Raw genomic sequence first — 14,883 nt, forward strand, 5'->3', positions numbered from 1 at the left:
TTCTGAGTTGTCTGTTCATCCCCTTTGTCTCCTTTGCTCCTGGGTTGCTCTTTCTCTCCTTTTTCTCTCTTTCCAATTGAATCATGCATTTCTTAAGGGCAGAGGCCTCCTCGCATTCACCTTTGTGTCCCCAGTCCCTCAAAATATGGCTGGTTCACAGAAGGGATTCCATGCCTGTTGGCCCTTCGTTTCTCCCAAATGTCATCCCTCCCACTCTTATTTTCTTGCCATTCTGCTTTGGAAGGAATGTCAGAAGGCTTCCGGCTGAGCAGCCTGAGTTGTGTCTGTGCACGGGCGCGTGTGCTGGGCTGAGATAAAGCCCATCTGTGATTTGCTCCTAGCCCTGGGACTTCTCTGGCCACTGGGGCTCTGGCTGAGACTCAGCCCCTTCACTTGGCGGCTGTTCACCCTATTCAGAGCCTCAGTTTTCTTATCTATAAAAACAGTGATGGTGTTGATGGTGTCGCCTGACATTTGAGGGGTACTAGGAAAGTAATTGAAACAAAAGTATCAGTGCTTTGCAAGGGAGCCTCCTGGTTGCTGGGCTGCCAGCACTTGCAGTGTTGTTGAGAGCAGCAGAGCCCCTGGAAGGGGACGGGAGGCAGCTGTCGGAGGTCCAGGCTCTTCCAAGTGTGTCTCCACACCAGCCTTCAGGATGGGAGGATGCTCTGGGTTACAGTGGGGAGCTGGTCCCTCCCTTTCTCAAGATCCTTCTGGAAGGTCTACTGGCCTCCAGAATACCAGCTTTGGGAGGGTCTCTCTCACCTCTGGCTGCTGCATGTGGAGCCCTGAACCCCCTCAACTCAAGGACTGGTGGTGGAAAGAGACCTTCTACCCTGAACTAGTCACATTATCTTGGGGGACCCCTCTGCCTTCATTTCCCAGCTGGCAACGTAGAGAAGGCAGTCCCTACCTGCTGCCTGCTGGGAGGAGTCACTGAGCCAGATCAGGGCCGTCAAGCCTGATACCTCAAAAGGGCGATCAATGGCTGTTCCTGTCATCACGTTTCCTCCTCCCCGGCCCTCCTTCCCCTGCGTTAAAGCTGCCAGTTCCCAGGGCTGAGCCTGACAGCAGGTCCAGGAGCTGAGGCAGCCCTGCTCTTGCCAGTGACCAGTGACTGTTGACCACGGCGGGCCACAGTGCCCTCGGCCGTGCCTCCCTGCTCTGCAACTCAGGCCTTGGGGTGGACAGACTCCGCCCACTCCCTCTCTCCCTGTTTCTCCAGCCAGGTGGAGCTGGCAGCCGTGAGGAGACGGCACCTGGGCTGGGAGGGCTAGACTCCAGCCCCTTCCTCTAATTCATTTCCCAGTTGGCAGCTGCCTTTGCTTCTTGCAGGGACCCTAGACCCAGGACCCTAAGCGCGCTCCCTGCGGGCAGGGCTGTGGCCATGTGGCAGGGTCCCTGGTGATGCCCCCTCTGCTGCCTCCAGGTCTTCACAGTCAGCAAGGCCCTTGGGGCCTGGGCTCCAACCCTTCCTGTGCAGTCAGGCAGGCCTGGACTTCATTAGCACTTTTTATTAAATCCATCTGTTCTGAGTGGACGACCGGCCCTGAGTCCCTGTGCTCCTGCCCTGGGTGTGGGCGGGGGAGGACTGCGCACAGATGGCGATTGTGTGCATTTGGTGTGGGATCCTCCAGGCTCTGAGTTGCCAGGCCTGCCAGGCATGGAGACGCTGAAGGGCAGCACAGCCAGGTAGGCTTAGAAGTGACTGGAGTCCGGAGGGCTTTCCTGACCCTCCTGAGCCTGTGGGGTCAAGCGTGGAAGGTGGAAGCGGGCCCGACTCTTCCTGGGCACGGTGGGCCTGCTGCTCTGCTCTCCATTGATGCAGCTGCTCCTGTGCCCTCCCCCAGGAGTGCATCATTGACGAGGACTGTGGGCCGGGCAAGTACTGCCAGTTTGCCAGCTTCCAGTACACCTGCCAGCCATGCCGGGACCAGCGGACGGTGAGTATGCCAGGGCCTCTGGGGCGCTGGCATCAGGGTCTTAGGCCCTAAGGGAGAAGGCCAGGGTCTCCAGGGTTCTCAGCTGGGCTTCCCAGAAGAGCTTCACAATGATGGGGAGGACCCAAGAGGGATCCCCAAAGGGCTGACTCCTAGAGTGACCAGGAAGTCATTCCAGTCTGGGATGACAGGAAGCCATCTGCAGACCCAGGGCCACTCCCATCCTGCCCCATGTCCTCTGGTCATGTTGTGTCATTGATGGCAGAGAAGGGGAGGGACGGCCAGGCACCATGGCTACACATAAATCCAGCACTTTGGGGAGACCACGGCAGAAGGATCACTTGAGGCCGGGAGTTCAAGAGAGGGGAGGGAAGGAAGAGGAGGTATCCCTACAGCTGTTCCTTCCCCTGGGGATAACCCATCCTTGTAGACAGAGACATCCTGGCAGGCCCCAGGCAGGGAGAGGGGCAGCTGCTCTCCTTCTGGGCCTGCACCCCACCTGTCAGGTCTTTCTCCCAATCTGCCAATAAGAGAGGGCAGAGGGACGGGGAAGGAAGAGGCCAGGGCACGTCCCCAGTGGAGTTTACACTGGGAAATGTGAAGCCAGGGCAAAGGAGACTCTTCCTCCACCCAACAGGCGTTTTGGATGAAGACATGTGAACCCACAGACGTTTCCTCATCATTTTTCCTTATTCAGACAGTAACATAGCATGCTAATAAGTTTGGAAAGTAGAGTGGTTCTTATGACCTTACCCGGCTGTCTGTGGTGAGGCCACTGCCGTTGCACTCCCAGCCAGCCCCACTCGGTGCCATCACTGGGCACAGCTGTGGGGACCTCACTTTGCTCTCTAATTGCCATGCCCTGTGTGGCTGCAGGACCCGGCACCCACAGGTCTTCCCCATCTTGGGCCGGCCTGGGCCTTAGTTTAATCAGCTCATCGTTGGACCTTGCCTCTTTGGGCCTGGACCTAGGGACCTAAGGAGAAGAGGGAAGGGCACAAGTCTGTGGGGACCCACAAAGACCCTCTGCTGTCCTTTGCAAAATCTTAAGCTGCATAGAAAGACTCAGATCCGACCATCCTGGCCAATATGGTGAAACCACATCTCTACTAAAATATATAAAAAATTAGCCGGGCATGGTGGCACGCGCCTGTAGTCCCAGCTACTCGGGAGGCTGAGGCAGGGAAATTGCTTGAACCAACCTGGGAGGCAGAGATTGCAGTGAGCTGAGATCATGCAACTGCACGCCAGCATGGGCACAGAGTGAGACTCCATCTCAAAAAAACAAAGAAAGAAAGACTCGGATCCATGACACCTCCCAGTACCATTTTTCCAGTGTTCTGACCCCTGTATCTCACCAGTCAAGCTCCCTTCTCTACCCTGCTGACTTTCACTAACATCTCAGCTTGGTCTACCTGTCTCTACATGGGAGGACGCAGGTTAGCACACCTGTGGTATCTTCAGGCTGGGCTCTCAGCAGGTCCCCGTCCCTGAGCCGCTGGCTCTAGGCTCTTCCCACCCCTCCGCAGCTCTGCACCCGGGACAGTGAGTGCTGTGGAGACCAGCTGTGTGTCTGGGGTCACTGCACCAAAATGGCCACCAGGGGCAGCAACGGGACCATCTGCGACAACCAGAGGGACTGCCAGCCCGGGCTGTGCTGTGCCTTCCAGAGAGGTGAGTGGCTTCTTCTCAGATACAGGAAAAACCCTGTCCCAAGCTCCACCAGACTGGGCCTCCTGGGGCCACGTCCATGCCAACCACACGGGTTTGGGTCCCACCTCCTGGGTAGGCTCCCAAATGCTCATCAGTGTGTGCTGACTCCCACAGGCTCTGCCCAGAGTGGGAAGACCACCTCCTTTTCTAACCCCTGTTGATGCTCAGAAAATCTAAATTACTTCAGAATGCAAGAGCCCAGTCTGGAAGGAACACCCCCAGATGGGTGGGACTGGGGCAGCCCCTTCCCTCCCTCCACTCCCTGTTTCCCAGGTTCTTTTCCTGTGAATCAGCTGCTTCCACTCCCATCTTCCCTTCCCACTGCCTCTCCCAGGTGAGGTCTGCTCAGGCTCTCTCCACCCCCACCAGGGTTTTGAAGAACTCTCATTTGCTGCCTCCGCAGCTCTGCATCCCCAGCCCACTAGTCCTACCTTGCCTGCTGCCTCTGGGATCTTCCTACAGGGCTGCTTTTTGGGTGTTGCTCCCTGGGACCTGCAGCAGCTCCTGCTGTCTCCCACGTTGTTCAGGCCCCTTGGGCTGGCCTGCGAGGCCTCACCCAGCTCCACTTACCGTCCTCCTTTTCTCCCCACTACTCCTTGGCCTATTTGGGAATTTCACAGGCCCTGACATTTTCCACTGAGCTCAACCCCAGGCCTTTGCTGGTGCCGTGCCTGGGCCTGAATGCCTTTGCCCCACTGTTAATTTCTCCAGACTTTCTGGTCCTCAAAATCCAGCAAAGCCCACCTCTTCCAGGCAGTCCTCCCTGCTTCAGCCCTACTGATCACTCCCTCCTGAGCTTAGGCTGCCATTTTTGTTTCCTGTCACTCCATGTCTTCAAACCTAACCTGCACTTAGGGGTTGAGGGTGGGAGGTGGGAGGTTGCACTTCATTTCTTTGTCCCCTCCCCGTGGAGCCCTTCTGCCCTACATGGGGCACACAGGGGTGACTCCGGGCTTGTTCCAGGCCTGCTGTTCCCTGTGTGCACACCCCTGCCCGTGGAGGGCGAGCTTTGCCATGACCCTGCCAGCCGGCTTCTGGACCTCATCACCTGGGAGCTAGAGCCTGATGGAGCCTTGGACCGATGCCCTTGTGCAAGTGGCCTCCTCTGCCAGCCTCACAGGTGAGGCCCCCCTACCCTCCCTCTCAGGGAGCCAAGGGCCAAGGAGGTGCCATCCAGTAGGGGCACAGGAGCAGGAGCAGGTTTTCCCTGGGGAAGATGTAGATTCCCTTTAGGATTGCTTTGAGAGGTCATTGGGTCATGCAGATGGAAGGGTCCAATCAGCAGTCGGTTCCAGGAGTCTGGGGTCCAGGCTGCCCAGGAGGCACAGATCTGGGGCTCATCCAACTGGTGGCTAAAGTTTCATGAGTAGATGGCCCAGGGAGAGGGCATGCGTGGAGAAGAGCCTGGACTCCCTCCCTAGACCCATCACAGTGATGGATAAGCAGAGAAAAAGGAGCTGGCAGAGAGGCCACAGGGAGGCCAGGAGTGGCCAAGGCTGCTGAGACTCCATGGGGCATCAGGCTCGGGCCTGGCCAGCTTCTCAGGGCACATCTTCCTGTCCTCCCCACAGCCCCTACTTAACCTTCTCTCCCAACAGAATCCAGGGCTGCTGGGCAGACAGGCAGAACTCCCATTCCCCATGGCTGTGTGCAGTGGCACAGGCCTGTAATCCCAGAGCTTTGGGAGGCCAATGCAGGAGGATTGCTTTCGGCCAGGGGTTCAAGCCCAGCCTGGGCAACATAGGGAGATCCCGTCTCTACCAAATAAACAAGTTAATACTTTTTAAAAAAGGAATTCTTCCTCCCCACTCCCACAGGGGTCCATGGCTCCCTGCATGTGGCTAGACTACACCCCAGGGTCTGGCTGACTCCTGCCTGGAGGCCCAGGGTCTTGGAGGAGCTGTGGTGCTGCTGTACAGCCCTCGGGTCCTGCCCCTGGCTGCGGGGCCTGAGAGTCACAGGGGGTCAGGCCTGTGCTGGAGGAGGGGAAGCTGTCCCCCCGTCGGCACATTCTTCCAAAGTGAGCCTCCTTCAGTCATCATTTTAAGATAGATGTTGGTGAGAAGTGAGGCGTGTTGAAGAGACAGGAGAGGAGGGGGTGTGAAGGGGAGGCTGGGAGCCCCACAGGGTCAGGGTACCTTAGCTTTGGGCCTGGGCCTCTCCCAGGCGGGCTCCCACATTTAGAGCCTGGCTTTGCCCCATCTCTCCCCAGCCACAGCCTCGTGTACGTGTGCAAGCCAGCCTTTGTCGGGAGCCATGACCAAGATGGGGAGATCCTGCTGCCCAGAGAGGCCCCTGATGAGTATGAAGTTGGCAGCTTCATGGAGGAGGTGCGCCAGGAGCTGGAGGACCTGGAGCGAAGCCTGACGGAGGAGATGGCGCTGGGGGAGCCTGCAGCTGTCGCTGCTGCACTGCTGGGAGGGGAAGAGATTTAGATCCGGACCAGGCTGTGGATAGATGTGCAATAGAAATAGCTAATTTATTTCCCCAGGTGTGTGCTTTAGGCGTGGGCTGACCAGGCTTCTTCCCACATCTTCTTCCCAGTAAATTTTCCCCTCTGGCTTGACAGCATGAGGTGCTGTGCTGTTCAGCTCCCCCAGGCTGTTCTCCAGGCTTCACAGTCTGGTGCTTGGGAAAGTCGGGCAGGGTAAGGACAGGACCAGGCTGCCACCCCTGTCCAGATCATTGGCTGCTTTGCCGGTTGGCAGACGGCAATTTGTTCTACATGGCTTTGATAATTGTTTGAGAGGAGGAAATGGAAAGAATGTGGAGTCTCCCCACGATGGGTTTTGGGAAATGGGAAGAGTGCCCTGCTTTGCAAACATCAACCTGGCAAAAATGCAACAAATGAATTTTCCACGCAGTTCTTTCTATGGGCATAGGTAAGCTGCGCCTTCGGCTGTTGCCAGTGCAATGTTCTGTTCACCCTGCATTACATGTGTTAATTCATCCAGCAGTTTTGCTCAGCTCCTACCTCTGTGCCAGGGCAGTGTTTTTATATCCACAGTCAGTTCCTTCTCTCAGCATAGCCTGGGGAGGGGGCCATTCTTCTCCTCATCCATCAGGGATCTCAGAGGCTCAGAGACTGCAAGCTGCTTGCCCAAGTCACACAGCTAGTGAAGACCAGAGCAGTTTCACCTGGTTGTGACTCCAAGCTCAGTGCTCTCTCCACTACCCCATACCAGCCTTAGTGCCACCAAAAGCACTCCCCAAAATGAAGGAGAATGGGATTTTTCTTTTGAGGCATGCACATCTGGAATTAGGGTCAAACCAATTCTCAAATCCCTCTAAGATTAAACTTCTGTTAGGAACAGCAGTGCTCTCACAGTGCGGGGCAGCCGTCCTTCTAATGGAGACAGTGGTGTTGACACTGTCCCCCTTCGGCAGTTGCATTAGTAACTTTGAAGGTACATGACTGAGCGTAGCATATAAGTTAACTTGCAGAAACAGTACTTAGGTAATTGTAGGGTGAGGATTATAAATGATATTTGCAGAATCGCTTAATGAAGACCATTATCAACTACATGGAGAAAATCAAACCAAGCAGGGCTGTGTGAAATATGGTTGTAATATGCAGACTGCAAACACTGAACTCTACGCCACTCCACAAATGATGTTTTCAGGTGTCATGGACTGTTGCCACCATGTATTCATCCAGCGTTATTAAAGTTTAAAGTTGCACATGATTGTATAAGCATGCTTTCTTTGGGTTTTAAATTATGTATAAACACATGTTGCATTTAGAAGTCAAGCATAAATCATGTCAACTGCTCTTCTGTAGTTCTCGGATTTCTTTTCCCTTCTGACTTTGAATAAATGTAAAATCCTTTTAGCCAGAAAAAGTAAAAAAGAAATGACCTGTATTAAAAATTCTTCCATAGAAGCGAATTTTCCACACAACTGAAGCACACCTCTTTGAGCATCAAAATATTTTAGGAATCTTAACTATCTTTGGATGGGAATTTGTCTTAAACAGTGTAAATGCTTCACTGCCCTCTGAAGGGATAAACGGAACATGACTGCTATTTTTAGGGGAGCCTTCTTCAATCAAATGCAGTTCTGGGCCATAACACAGAAAGATCCTTAGGGACCATAATATTAGAGCTACTATGTTGAAGTCAGCTGCGTGGCAAGTGCCAGATCAGGCAGTCTACCTATATTCATTCATTTTATCTTCACTGAACTCCATGAGTATTTCCTTCATTTCACAGATGAACGAATGGAGGTGCAAAGAGATTGACAGAGTAGAAGTCAGATGAAAATAGCATCTAGTACAGTATGCCCAGGTTATAGTGATTTTTAAGATCACTAACGGGGAGCTGTTCTCTATTCAATGTCAAAAACCCTCAGGAACATCCTACTTTCTTATTACTCAACCGATTATCTACTGAGAGCCTGTCAGAACCAGGGGCTGTGATACGCTCTGGGGTGCCAAGCTGACCCAGATAGGGTCCCTCCCCTGAAGCCGTCCCAGTCTCATGAGGGAGACACAGCCAGAGCAAGCAACGACCTGATGTGGGAACAGTGTTGCGGAAGCCTCAGTGGAGCACTTGGCTCGGGAAAGCTGTCATGGCAAGTGGCTTTCAAAGATGATGGGAGTTTATCAGGAAGCCACGGGGCACAGGAAAGGGCTTTCTGGGCCGTGGGCAGAGGGAGGGAGGCGCAAGGGTCAGGTGCCATGTAGGGGAAACGCCAGGTCATCTGCAGTGGCTGGAAGGCAAAAAAAGCTTGAGGAAGTGTTTGGAGGAGGCTAAAAATTACATCATCCAAAAAAATGATTGAAAACATTGTGGTGAATGAGATAAAACTAGTTTCCTCCACAGTTGCATATGCCGATATAGTAGGCTGCTCCATCTTGTCATGACAGCCACAAACTTGTAAGACATGAGAGGCTTTGCAAAACCCTTAGCTGAAGCCTGCATCTTAGCCGGAGAGTATCCTTTACTCAATCCTGAGTGAACCGTGGGAAGGGCTGGGTGGAGGTGGAGCTTCAGTACCTTGCTGCTGCTGTCTCCCAGAGCCAGGGTTCCTGCCAAGAAGCCATGGCAGATAAACTCAACAACTGCTGTCAGGTAAAGTCAACGGCTGTTCCCAGTCCCCCCTCCAGCAGCTAGGGCTGGCCGCATGACCCAGGAAATGTAAGGCAAGGGCTACCAGAGTTTCTGGAATTTTTTTCCCAATTGACCAAAGGAGAGTGGGAAACAAGAAGGGAGCCCCTGCCCTCCATCCACTTCCCCTACCTTTCAGTATGGTGCTCAGGAGGCGGCATTGGGCTCTGGGGCAGCCATGTGATGATCATGTGACCTACAGTGCTGCATTCCTCTGGACTAGGAATGGGGAGAGTCCATTTCCTTGCTGTTTTTTAGCCTCTGTGGGTCACTGGCATTCCTTGGCTCATTGCCCCCTTCATCTTCAAATCCTGCAATGACAGTTCTGTCCTTCTTAAGTGCCAGCTCTCTGGCTTTCTGCAGCTGGGAAAGGTTCTCCACTTCTGAGGACTCGTGTAATCAAACTGCACCCACTTTGATAATCCAGAATAATCTCCCCGTGTCAAGGTCCTTAGCCTTAATCGCATATGCAAAATCTCTTTTGCCCTGTCAGCTAAATATTCACAGGATACAGCATTTAGGACGTGGCCCTACCACAGAAAGATAAAGAGCCTGAGTCCTTGACGTTGAGGAGGAAACCAATCCTGGTCTCCACCATCTCTGAACACCTTAAATAAACCGCCGATATTATTATTAATAAAGCTGCTGTTAGTTTTTCTATTTGAAGTCAAAAGCATTTCCGACACAGGAGCTATTTGGATGATGAACTATAGCCCGCAGGACACAAAGCCCAACCAGTCCGGTTCTCTGGGCCTGTGGGGAAGGAGGATGAGGCTGAAGAGGAAAGGGAGGGGGCATTAGGTATTCCTGTGGCCCACATCCCCTCCAGATACTCAAGAGATGTAATTTAACTCTTGGGAGATTACTTTTGGATAGCGATGGTTGGTTTCTGAATTCAGGGCAAACAGCTATGGAGCTGGGCTCCGGCACACAGGGTTTGCTTAAAGTGGTCACCTGAGCAGCAGCACCAGCAGCACAATTGCCCTGTATAAAGATGACAGAGGGAGGATGAAGTCCCCTTATGGGAGATTGTGGTGTTTGGAAAACAGATTCTTCCCCTCCCTGACACTTCCCTTGAGGGAGGAGAGATTATATTTTATTCCCTTAGCTGAAACCTCTGAGGGGAACTTTGAGACACTCAAGGAAGATCAAATTGAGGGTTGAAGACTTGGTAGGGACCAGTGCAGCATGGGATAGTGGTATGCAGTTAGGTGGGCAAAAGACACAGTTTAATTTCATCAGGGACAACCAAAGCTGTTAGGAGTTGGGTCCTTTGCTGACAGGACCCACAGAGCATCTACCTTCTCATCTATAAAAAAGTTACTAGTGACCAGGCAGAAGGGGACAGTAACCTCACCACCTCCACTGCTAAGAGCCGGTAAGCACATGTCTTTTCCCTGCTTTTCCTGGCCTCTTCCAACACCAGTCAAACTGGTGAGGAGCTGGCAGGGACAGCATATCTAGGAGGCACTATATGGACATTCAGGAGAGCTTTGAATGAAACCACTGAAACTTCAAGATGGTCTTAATAATGCAAAATAACTTAAAAGTTATAGGATTGCACTGAGCACTTGATAAGCCCACTGCCCAGTAGGAAACTGCATTTGACAAAACAGTTGGCACAATTATGAAAAAAATGGAAGCATCAATATTTCCATCTCCATAAATAATACTCTTCAAGCAGGTTACTTAAGCATTATAAAGACGGTGAAAACAGTTGGGGAAGGGGCCAGTTGGAAACATGGAAAGCAGAAGGAAGGGAAGCTTGGTGCCCGCCTGTGAGGGAGGGTTATGGGGTCCAGTGACAATTTTTGACCTGGTGAGCTGACGCTCACAGTCGAGACCAATTTCTCCTCTTGGACAGGTGAGCTGGTAGGGAGGTGGGAAGAGGCAGTGCGGTCATGGGGAAGGGGCAGAGCACTCCTCTCAACTCTCTTTTGCCCTCCTAGCTTGACCTACTGATGGCTGCCCTCTTTTCTAAATAGTAACACATGCTCCAATGCATGCTTGAGTTTGTGCAGTATTCTGGTTTCTGAAAGCCAAGTTGTGACAGTTAATGCTGTATCTAACGAAATGATCATAGCCTCCCTCTTCCCCACAGGAACTAAAATCAAGGAGCATCTTCCGATTTCATGAACACTAAACCTAGGTGGCCACAAGCTTCATTTGGGCCATGAACTCCTTTGAAACCCTCATAAAAACTGTTCTACCAGCTCCCTGGAAAGTCACACACACACATGGTTTTGCCTTTCAGGACATATGGCCTCCTAAGATTTTGACTACTAGTGACCAAAATATTGGTGTTTTTTTTAAAAATTACACAGAATTGTTAAGATGGAATAGTTTTATTTAGCAAACAAAAACTTGCTATTTCAGAGTATCTTCTAGTCCATGTACTGTGGTTTAGACTACATTTGCAAAATTAGGGCCTTGACGCTGAGCAAAACAAAATCCAGAGGAAGAACTACAGTATCCAATCAAAAAGGAAGTACTAGCAAATGAGCCAGAATAAAAGATTTTATTGTATTCCATACATTCACAGGTCACGTCCAGATTTAGTAACAACACTGCAATGCTAAGATGCCGTGCGGTCGTTTAGCTTAAAACCACAGTGTAAGTTGGTAGTTCTCTCCTGCTCGCTTGGCCTCTAGATGTATCACAATACAATTCCTAACTGTGGCCTGGCAACCAATGCCTATTTCCTTTGATTATTTTCTGACTGGGGCATGGGTTCATCACAGCTTCCCAGAATTTTGAAGTATCTTCCCTTACATTAGAAGCGATGGCCAAACACTCTAGTGTGAAGGCTGCTTCACACACTGTTTTCCTCTATCATGACTGCTCTTTCTTACACACACTTCCTGTACAGACCAGCTACACATGGCATGGTCCTGAAACCACAGCTTTTGTTTCTTTGGCCAGAATGCACCCCTCACCTTGAGTGCCTGCCTTAGAAACGCAGGTACTTTGTTCTCACAGGGTGTGCATGATTGACAAGTTCATCTGCCCCACGGTAAAAGCTCTTCAAAACCTTTGCACAACTTGTGGGGAGCAGGGTCACAATTTGTTGCATGTGGCCTGCCTCAGCCTCAGAAGGTAAGAGATCATGAGGCTCCACTGCCCCCAGGCTCAGGGAACTCGATCTACACTGCTGGGGCTCTGCCTGTTAGGTTATGGGTGCTCACCTGATTCTATGAAGCAGAGGGAGGCTGACACAGATTAGCTTTTATTAAAGTTATTAAAGTGCAACATTGTGTTTTCACTCTATCAGGCACTGAAAAGCAAGAAGCTTTTAATTTTTCTTTTCGATAATGAAATATATTTTCTTTACTCTTATTTGTATTTGTAATACACCTGCAATTAGAAGCAGCAGTTAAACACAAAACAAAGAACAGAGCGGAAGGCACAGTCTAAGGAGCGGGTATCAGAAGAATTTTACCATTTACTCCCATAGGAATACTAAACCAAAGCCAATCAGACCAAACTCCAAAGCCCATTTTGTTTACAAGTCTGCCTCCTCAGTGCGATAGCAAGTCAGTCCTTTAAAGCAGAAACCCCATTTATTAACCCTATATCCCAAGTAAGCAGGCCTGTATCAGAACCAAATAGCTGTCCTCTTACATCAGAAAATCTAAGTGATCTGAAAGACAATTCATCACAAGTGCTTCCAATGTTCTGAGAACATCACCAATCCCACCAATGCAAACTCAAAACATTACTTCAGTCAAGTTTAGCTCAATTGTACACAGTTTCTTGAAATAAAAATTAGCCAGAAAAAGACCTTAGAAAAGATTTTTTTTTTCATTGTGGATTTCAGGAGACTTTTAAGACATTATGGAATTCTCATTGATTATATTCAAATGGCAGAGCCATGTCTGCTAACACTATTTTCTAATTTTATCTTTCTTATAAGAAAAAAAGGGTAAAAATCTGATCTGAAATACTGACAGGATTCCCCAAAGTTAGATATTAAGACATCTTTTCATTTCTCTGAGAACTTTACTGTAAATATACCTTTATCGTAGAAATGAGATATTCAATACACATTACAAAATGTTGTATTTAAAGATGATGAATCTATTCTTAACCCAGATTCTTCATCCACAGAAGTTTAATGACTAAAATAACACAACAGAATGAACGAATGTTTTATTGGCATGTTCATTGTTGTAAACAGCATCTGGCATGAAAAAGTTTTACCAAAACCTTTTTTATTGATTTTTATAAATTAGATGGTATTTCAAAATTTATGTAGAATTGTGTTCATTGAGTACTTTTATTTAGCAAAGCAAAAACTTGCTGATTCTAATAAACTTTGCAATGAAATCATGTTGACTGCATCAGTCTGTACCATGACCTGACCTCACTAGCAAGTTTATTCAAAACAATGTTAAGACGTTTCCCCAAAGTTTTAAACTACATGTAACTACAAACTGACTCTAAAAATTAAAACTGGACTTACAAGCATTCTCAAAGATTCAAACTTGAAGTAATCTATCTTCAAAACTAGATGTACAAAGAGAAAAAAATTGAAGCCACTCAACAGAAAAACCTCACTAACAAGGGCAAGGACAATCCTATGGGACCTAGCACTGAGGAACCTCACTGAGGATTACATTTATATAGATTGCTATACTTCTCAATGTACACAAATGTACATAATGAATGATACATGAAAAGAATAACCATGGGAGATAGTTGAACTGCAAATTTATGATAACTCAACAGGATCAATTTTATTTACATGCTGAATAAATGAATGAAACATATTCTCTACATCCATAACTTAAGTACAATCAGTTATAATTACAACACTGCAGCAATCTGAGCTGCCACCTGCTGGGAGCGGTCTAAGGGAAACGTTTTGATATTCCAGAATAATGTCTTAATACTCTGCAAAAAATGAAACAAAATAAAAACACAACTTCATAAAATTCCTTACTGGGTTACGGCTGGTTCTAAGAATTTCTTTTCTTTAGCTCCTGTTTTTGCTGCTTTCCAAGAGTCAACACACGTTGCATTTACTTCTGAACTGTCAATGAGGTAATGTGTGTATCAGTGAAATAAACAGAAAATTCATTCATCCATGGCCTTTGCACGGCTTTTATTATTAAGCTATGAGCATCCTGTTTGAGGCTAGTTTTACTAGCGGCTATGTGCACATTTATCCGCAATAAAAGATGCTTACTCATTCCCCTGTCCCCTTTCCTAGTAGAAGGTTTGCTTTTTTTTATTATTATTTTTTATTTTTTTGCACATCCCTTTTCACTTTACAGTACATTTGACTATAGTGCACAACATGATTCCAATTCAAAACAGCGGCCCACTGGGCACTGAACTTCTGATTGGTGTAGGGCAGTCCAATCAGTGCTGGTGTCACCGGGTTACCCCAACCATGTCCAGCCAAAATGGCACTACTCAGTGGTAGTGAACCATCTAATTAAAACCAAACTCCCCCAGGGAAAATGCTACACTATCAGAGTCAGTCTTGAGTCAGATCTTTATTTGGTGCTCCATCCAGATATATTTTTAGTGCTTTCTCTTTACGAGGTGAGTATGTTACACGATGTCCAGTCTTCTGGAGTCGACTGCTTTCTTTTTTCATCAGTTCATTTCTTTGCTCATCTGTCAATTCCATTAATTCTTCAGTTTTATCCCTATATATAAAATATTAATCACATATTAGGCCAGTAGAGCCCTCTGCCTCTATTAATGTATGCTTCAATGCTATGATGCTCCTCAGCAAGATAATGAAATCTGATTGTTACCAGTGAAGTAATATTATTTCATATCCTAGGATGTCCCCGATTTCTAAGGTGTTTATCACAGGAACATATTGCTCACTTCTAAAAATGGCTGAGAATAATCTCCATGTCATTAGCAGTAGTAACAGCTATCACTATTGAACATCTATTTATAACAGGCACCGTGCCAGTTATTTTACATGCAATAGCTCTAATTCTCATAAAATCCTGCAAGGTAGACATCATTGTTGCAATTTTATAGATGAGGAGCTAGGTAAATCAGAAAGCTAGTTTTGAACCCAGATCTGTGAGGCTCCAGTGACTCTTCTTTTTCCTCTACATCTGTGCTATTAGCCACATGTGGCTATCAAGCTTGTG

General features: G+C 48.8%; 2 protein-coding genes across 3 annotated transcripts in view; one reads left to right on the forward strand and one right to left on the reverse strand.

Annotated features, from left to right (window-relative positions):
- Positions 1 to 7,334, forward strand: part of DKK3 (dickkopf WNT signaling pathway inhibitor 3) — a 47,431-nt gene extending 40,097 nt beyond the window's left edge. Inside the window, exons 5-8 of the mRNA XM_064365174.1 lie at positions 1,851 to 1,943; positions 3,470 to 3,614; positions 4,617 to 4,773; positions 5,866 to 7,334. Coding sequence (XP_064221244.1) covers positions 1,851 to 1,943; positions 3,470 to 3,614; positions 4,617 to 4,773; positions 5,866 to 6,088 — 618 coding nt within the window. The 3' untranslated portion in view covers positions 6,089 to 7,334. The remainder of the gene's footprint in view (positions 1 to 1,850; positions 1,944 to 3,469; positions 3,615 to 4,616; positions 4,774 to 5,865) is intronic.
- A 3,926-nt stretch (positions 7,335 to 11,260) lies between these two features.
- USP47 (ubiquitin specific peptidase 47) overlaps positions 11,261 to 14,883 on the reverse strand; it is a 136,767-nt gene continuing 133,144 nt past the window's right edge. For both annotated transcript variants that reach the window (XM_012456659.3, XM_012456661.2), the window contains one exon: positions 11,261 to 14,418. In XM_012456659.3, coding sequence (XP_012312082.1) covers positions 14,244 to 14,418 — 175 coding nt within the window. In that variant the 3' untranslated portion in view covers positions 11,261 to 14,243. The remainder of the gene's footprint in view (positions 14,419 to 14,883) is intronic.

This window comes from Aotus nancymaae, unplaced genomic scaffold (assembly GCF_030222135.1).
Source record: "Aotus nancymaae isolate 86718 unplaced genomic scaffold, 86718_ANA_hifiasm-v0.15.2.pri h1tg000059l, whole genome shotgun sequence".
In the NCBI taxonomy this organism is placed as follows: Eukaryota; Metazoa; Chordata; class Mammalia; order Primates; family Aotidae; genus Aotus; species Aotus nancymaae.